This window comes from Nanorana parkeri, unplaced genomic scaffold (genome assembly GCF_000935625.1).
Source record: "Nanorana parkeri isolate BGI_ZX_2015 unplaced genomic scaffold, ASM93562v1 scaffold237, whole genome shotgun sequence".
Lineage (NCBI taxonomy): Eukaryota > Metazoa > Chordata > Amphibia > Anura > Dicroglossidae > Nanorana > Nanorana parkeri.
The window spans coordinates 975,549-983,234 of NW_017306505.1; the positions used below are offsets into that span (position 1 = coordinate 975,549).

At 49.4% G+C, this 7,686-nt stretch overlaps 1 protein-coding gene across 1 annotated transcript in view; it reads left to right on the plus strand.

The window, feature by feature from the left end:
* Positions 1 to 3,761: 3,761 nt before the first annotated feature.
* The window catches only part of XKR7 (XK related 7), a 5,586-nt gene continuing 1,661 nt past the window's right edge, over positions 3,762 to 7,686 (plus strand). Inside the window, exons 1-2 of the mRNA XM_018556413.1 lie at positions 3,762 to 4,149; positions 6,177 to 6,376. Of these exons, the coding sequence (XP_018411915.1) occupies positions 3,806 to 4,149; positions 6,177 to 6,376 (544 nt within the window). The 5' untranslated portion in view covers positions 3,762 to 3,805. The remainder of the gene's footprint in view (positions 4,150 to 6,176; positions 6,377 to 7,686) is intronic.

The following is a 7,686-nucleotide window of genomic DNA, read 5'->3' on the forward strand; positions in this document are numbered from 1 at the left end:
TCCTCTGCTTAGTGTCCGGGAGCAATAGCGGCAGAAAGTTCTCCCTCAGGTCCACTCCTCTGCTTAGTGTCCGGGAGCAATAGCTGCAGAAAGTTCTCCCTCAGGTCCACTCCTCTGCTTAGTGTCCGGGAGCAATAGCTGCAGAAAGTTCTCCCTCAGGTCCAGTCCTCTGCTTAGTGTCCGGGAGCAATAGCGGCAGAAAGTTCTCCCTCAGGTCCACTACTCTGCTTAGTGTCCGGGAGCAATAGCGGCAGAAAGTTCTCCCTCAGGTCCACTCCTCTGCTCAGTGTCTGGGTGCAATACCCAGCCTGCTATTGGCTATTGCAATTTGAAATAGCCAATAGCAGCCTGGCTTTTGCTCCCCATTCTGCTGTGGACCGCAAAATCTAGCCACTGACCGGCAGCAAGATGTAAACTAAGAATTTCATTAGCAACTTTTTTAGTGTCCCCATGTTTATCAAGCAACCGCCCAAAACAATTCAGCACATATTTGATCTTGTTTTACAATTTTTTTTTTTAGCTGGTTGCTTGAATGCCGGATAATGTGGAGTTTGCTGGACACTGTGATTGTACAACAACAATGCAATTTGTGTTCGGTCCGGTAGGCCCGGGTACTACATTGGTTGTATAGAGATTGTACAATCCACCATAACCTGGCCACACACATTGCAATCAGAATGTAACGCATGTGGTTGGTGTCACCGCTTGGTTTATTGTTATGGGGACGTTGTGCCCGCGCACAGAAGAAGGGGTGTATTATACAAAGCTTGTTCTCAAATCGGTGTTGTCACTCCCTCCTCCAGCCCGCAGTCTGTCTTATTGTGCATTGAATAGTAAGATCTTGGGGATGACAGGCCAAATGAGAACTAATGTTGTAATTATACCCTTCTGTGTCTGTGTGCATTACCCTGTTCAGTGTATTTCCATACATAGCTGACTGCAGAGAATTACTATAATTATCTTTTTTTTTTTTATTTTACTTTGCTTTGTTGTATTGTGAGCAAGATCAGACTTGTTATAACGCGTACAGAAATAAAAGAAGAGTCGGGCCGCTGCAATGTTTAAAGAATGCCAGACAGATACCTGAAACCACACTTTAAGGAAACTCGTACAGAACATGGAGGCTGACATCTCTGTCTGGAACTGCTGTTGGCCTGGCTGGTCCAGGGGCTTTAAGGCAGAACTCCAGCTCCTCTGAGCCCAGGTCATACCGGACCTACCTCAGCCTGTGACAAGACAGTGAAAGGAGAAGCACAGTGATGAGTTCATATCTCTGTCTTTCCTCCTTGTCAGCAGATGAACTGACTGACTGCTTGTTCCTCACACTTCAGCCCAGCGACTACATTAGGCTGATCCCAGGTCAGATTGAGGTACCTGCGCTGCTTGCATTTAATGGCGTGCTCATGAGTAGAGAGCTGCTAAACGGGTCTTTTCTATCTGCCTAACGTTCAGATTTAAAGGACATGTGTACCTTTAGTACAGTTGTCCTCTAATCAACCCACCCCGAGTGCAGCTTCCCCACTGATATACTTCCTTCCTGTTCCAGTGATCGTCAATGTGCAGCCCTGCCCGGCACACAGTCTGCAGGAAAATGTTCTGGCCAGGCCCCTTCTTACTGTGCATGCCACTGTGGCTTGTCTATGGATCAGTGGTGGCACCAGAATGAGTGTCACCCGGTGCGGCCACCGTGCATGCGTGATGACGTCCATGGCATGCGCGGTGGTGTACTTTTCACTGCCGGCAGCCATCTTGGTGATGGACGCCAACAAAGAGAGGAGGGGATATTGACCTGGCAGGATCAAGTATGCCGCTGAGTCCCCCCCTCTCTCTCGTGTCACTGTCGGGCTCTCAAGCAATGACCAAGTGCCTGGCTTTTAAGAGGAGGTGACACTAAAATGACTGTCATTTTGGTGTCAGCCCCTCTGATGGTGTCACCTGTTGAGTGTCGCACCCCCCCACTCCCCTTGTGACGCCACTGGTGACAGGTCCTCTTTATGGAGACATCAGGGATCTATTAGACCCCTAATGTCACCTATGGACCTCACTGAAGCTGAAGAAGCGGAAATCGTGCTTCGCCAGCTTTTTCTCCGGAATGACAGACTTAATCCGGAAGTGACGGAATACACGTCACATCCAGTTTCAGTTACTGGATAGGAGGCTGGTCAGTGGAGCTGCCTTGATCTCCCTCCTAACCAGACGCACACACCGCTGTGCCAGTCCAGAGCCTGCACGGGGGACATCGGAGCCCAGGACAGCCGGAAGCCCCACCCCCTTCTGCCCAACTTTTAAGAGGGGGTAACACCAAAATGACTGCGAGTCATTTTGGTGTCACCCCCTCTGATGCGGGCCGTACCGCCCCCCCCCTTGTGACATCACTGCTATGGATGAGCTGTACTGACGGTGGCCTCCACCATGTATATTGGGTGGAGCATTGAGTGACTCTACAATGGCATAATTGCAATTTATTACATGTGTTGTCACCCTCTATATATTAGCACAGCATAGAGGGGTGGATGACAGAAGTATGCTCATCAGTTTAGGAACCTCAGGTCGTGTGCATACAAAGCAGGAAGCCAGTTACATATGCTGGGTGAAGAGGATTCTGGGAAGTGTTGGCTACAAACAGTACCGTTCCCATGGTTGCAGTGAAGATGAATGTGAATGTCTGGGCTCTGGCAGGAAAGAGAATTGTTCATGAAATCTAATGATATTTTTCACAACTAATACATGTTCAGGTCGCCCCTTATTTTTTATGCCGGGGGTAGGCAACCTTGGTGCTCCAGCTGTGCTGAAGCTACAAATCCCATCATGGCTCTGGGTGTCATGCCTGTGGCTGTCAGTCTTGCAAAGCCTCATGGGACTTGTAGTTCCACAACAGCTGGCGTACTGAGGTTACTTACCCCTGCTCTATGGACATGTGTAGTGCATGTGCAGGCAGGGACTTGGTGTATAATACATAAGCAGTGCATTGTTTGGGGGAAGGGGCGGGGGCGTTCCTCGGGTGAAATTCGGTATCTGGTCTTTTATTACTCTGTGATATAAAAATATTTATTTATAAGTAATCGTTCTATAAAATGTTCCCCATAAAGCAAAGTTGTATTTATTGAGCTGTGTGGAATATTTTATGCAGTGCTGCCAGTATGGGGAACTGTATGGGGAATTCAGCACCAAGGACAGCTACACCGTGACATTGACTGAGGACATGTGAAGGGTGTGAGGGAAGGATTGGGCTGGATGATGGAGAGAGAGAGAAGTAAGAGGAATTGGGGGAGGAGAATTCCCTTCCTCTACCCTCTTCCACACACTCCATTTATTATCCCCCAGACCCCTTACTCTTAAATACTTTCTTCTTATGATTGGGAAGGGAATGGAAGGTAATGAAATTTGGGAAGGGAGAGGGTATGGAAGGTACTGAGATTTGGGAAGGGAGGGTGTATGGAAGGTACTGAGATTTGGGAAGGGAGGGGCTGTGGAAGGTACTGAGATTTGGGAAGGGAGGGGGTTTGGAAGGTACTGAGATTTGGGAAGGGAGGGGGTTTGGAAGGTACTGAGATTTGGGAAGGGAGAGGGTGTGGAAGGTACTGAGATTTAGGAATAGAGAGGGTATGGAGGGTACTGAGATTTAGGAATAGAGGGGGTATGGAAGGTACTGAGATTTGGGAAGGGAGGGGGTGTGGAAGGTACTGAGATTTGGGAAGGGAGGGGGTGTGGGAGGTAAAGAGGATCCGGTAGTGGTGATGATCCGGTAAGAGTCCCCCGTGGATGTCAGCGGAGCCGGGTGTGGCCCCGGAAGTGGGCTCCTCCCATGATGGCGGCGGAGTCGGACGGTGGTCTTGTGGCTCCCCGGTACCCCCGTTATTCTCTCCGGGACGGACTGTGGGTGGTGTTGGCTCTGCTGGTCTTCTTCTCGGACGGGGCGTCTGACCTGTGGCTGGCGGTGGATTACCTGCAGCGGCACCGGTTCAGCTGCTTCTGGCCCACCGTCCTGCTGGTGCTGCTGCCCTCCCTGCTCACCCAAAGCCTCAGCTTCAGCTGGGTGGTCACCGATCGCAGCCCATCTCCTCCCGCCGGCAACCGAACATGCTGCCGCCTCTGTGCCTGGATCCTGCAGGGCTCCGTCCACCTGCTGCAGCTCGGACAGGTCTGGAGGTGAGAGAATCCGACTGGGGACACTGATGGGGATTGGGGAGGTGAACATGGAATGACACATGTGGGCTTGGTGCTAGAGGACACTGAGCACAGGGTTCTGAACATACATTGACACATGGGGACTTAGTGCTAGGGGGACACTGACTGATATGATCTGAACATACAATTACACATGGGGACTTGGTACTAGGGGGACACTGACTGATGGGAGGTGAACATGGAATGACACATTGGGGCTTGGTACTAGGGGGACACTGACCACAGGGATCTGATCATGCAATGACACATGGAGACTTGGTACTAGGGGGACACCGACCACAGGGATCTGATCATGCAATGACACACAGGGGCTTGGTGCTAGGGGGACACTGACTGATGGAAGGTGAACATGGACTGACAGAGAGAGGCTTGGTGCTAGGGGGACACTGCCACAAGCATGTGAGCATGCAATGACACATGGGGGCTTGGTGATTGGGGGACACTGACTGATGGTAGGTGAACATACAATGACTCATGGGGGTTTGGAACTAGGGGGACACTGACCACCAGGATCTGAACATGGAATGACGGAGAGAGGCTTGGTGCTAGGGGGGCACTGACCACAGGGATCTGATCATGCAATGCCACATGGAGGCTTTGTGCTAAGGGGGCACTGACCACATGGATCTGATTATGCAATGACACATGGAGGCTTTGTGCTAGGGGGGCACTGACCGATGGGATCTGAACATGCAATGACACATGGTGGCTTGGTGCTAGGGGGACAAAGACCACAGGGATCTGATCATGCAATGACACATGGAGGCTTTGTGCTAAGGGGCCACTAACCAATGGGATCTGATCATGCAATGACACATGGAGGCTTTGTGCTAAGGTGCCACTGACCGATGGGTTTTGAATATGCAATGACACATGGAGGCTTTGTGCTAAGGGACCACTGACCAATGGGATCTGATCATGCAATGACACATGGAGGCTTTCTGCTAAGGGGCCACTGACCGATGGGATGTGAACATGCAATGCCACATGGGGGCTTTGTGCTAAGGGGCCACTGACCGATGCGATCTGAACATGCAATGCCACACGGGGCTTTTTCCTAAGGGGGCACTGACTAGCGGACATTAAATAAACTGAAAGGGCACTGTATATACAGTGGCTGATGGGAGATATGTTCGTAAGAGCACACTGACTGAGCTGGAGGGACAATGGCCAGTACTGTGATGACATTTACTGCTATCAGTCTGTTCCTAGGGGACACTGGCTTGGAGGAAACTGATGTGTTATTAACCAGGGGATACTGAGCTGAAGATACAGTTATTAGAGGGGAACCTGTTCCAAAGTGGATACTAAGTAGTCTTAGAAGACACTTGATGATTGAAGCTTATTCCGGAGGGGAACTTTGACTGGGGTGCAAAGACCCGGAATGATGGGAACTGAAGACTGGTAATTATTAGTGGCTAAGAAGACTGAAGGGGGCTGACAGCTGAGTGTACAGTCATTGCACTTTTTGGTGGGGGATCGCTGTGGGGATATTGAAAGACTGCATATTGTTGAGGAGGGCACTGAATGATCTGGACTTTTGATGGATGGACTGTGATTGCACTGGGGTTACCAATGTTAAATTGGGGTGGACTGATCTCAGGTCATTAGAAGACACAGAACTGTAAGAGTCATAGTCACTGGAAGAAGTTGGGATAGGCATAAGTAACAGAGCAGGCTAGCCCTTGAATCTGGATAGAAAGGCAATGCAGAAATAACTTTTGTCGGTTTTTTTTGTGTGAGTGTGTCCCGTTGGGGGGAATTCCCTTCAATTTCTGTCTTGGACTCACAAAAGGAAGTTAGAGGTACCCTCCTCTTAGCTGTAACTGGTGGAAGTATCCCCAGTGAAAGATTTCCCCTCGCCTCCTGTTCCAGTTATAACTTGAGAGGGTGAATCTCCCCAGACAATACACAGCCATGGGTTCCAATGTCCTCAGCAGACCTCATATGTTACACACAGTTCACATTGTTTTTTTCCCTCTACGCAGATATCTTCGAGCGCTGTACCTTGGTCTGCAGAGCCGATGGCAATCGGACCAGCAGAGCCGACACTTCTACTGGCGTATGATGTTCGAGAGTGCTGACATCAGCATGCTGCGACTCCTGGAGACCTTCCTGAAGAGCGCCCCCCAGCTGGTGTTGCAGCTCTGCATCATGGTGCAACAAGGCCACGTCGAGCCCCTGCAGGGTGAGTCCCCTATATAGTTACTTGGGTACATAGTACATGAATTGGTAGTGCATGCTCAGGGTTCACCCTTGCATGAGTCACAGCTTGAACTCTCTGCTTTCCAGCTTTAATGTAAACCTGTCTGGGCAAGTCGTATAATATTGGGGGGCAGAGGTTGCCTTTGACATATCGTTATCGGTAGATCCAGAAATAAATTGCAGCTGAAATTATTTGCAATTAATTACTTTTTTAATAATAGTCAAGCTTGGTCCTGGCCCTCACTGACATTGTGAGGCTTCTTCTTCCTTTCACATGAAAGAGCCAACAGGGAATCTCTGGAGGTAGAAAGTAGCCGAGAAAATGGCTCTATATCTGTATTAAAATTTAAAGCTGTCAAAAGATGCCTTCCCTTACCTTCATAGGTCTTCAGGAGTACAGAAAAGGCTCGGCACACTCATATGTAGGGCCAACATTTCTTGAGTGTTAGGATCTGGCCCACCATCCTGCATCTCCCTATTGGCCCATTACGTTAATGAGTGGCAGGAAGGAAGATGGGGCGTGAAAGCTTTCAACTTAACAGGAAGTGTTGGAACTTGCATATTGGAGTGGTTGGTGTTCTGGAGCTCTTTGCACATTCATGGAGATGTTTTAAACATATGTGCAGGAACTGTCTGCATTTTACTATTGTCGACGATTCAGTATATTGTAGGAACTCATGTGTGCGCTTTAAAGCTGGACTCCAGACAGCCAAACTTCCCATTTTTACTATAGATCCACTTTAAGCTGGTTATATGGGGGTGCGGGGCGTTCTTTATCTCTAACCAAGACACTCCAGATTTTCACATACAACGGTGAATGTTTTCAGATGCCCTTTCCTATTGGATTGAGATGGCATGAAATTACTGTCTGATGATGAATTATTTACTGTCAGCAGTAATGAGTGTAGCTGTAGTATCAGTGGGGGGTATGGCTGCGAGGTACATTTTCCAGGAAGTCCCGCGTAGACACTGTACCCCCTGCTTCCGTGTGCGCTGATTGCGACCTGTCTGTTTTCTGTGCTGTGCACCTTGAAGTTGCTGCTTGGGGGGAAAAATGGGAACATTTTTATCTTTCTGTCATCTTTATTTCTGATTGTTGCTCTTTCTCTCCATCGCTCCCTTTCTTTTCACTCTCTCATTATATTTCCTATCTGTACCCCTGTACCCCCCTATTCCCTTTCTCTCCTTCATCCCTCAGACTCCCACCCCCTCTCTATCTCTCTTCCCCCTCTCGCTCCCCTCACCTCTCTCCCCTGCTCTCTCTCTCTCTCTCTCTCTCTCTCTCTCTCTCTC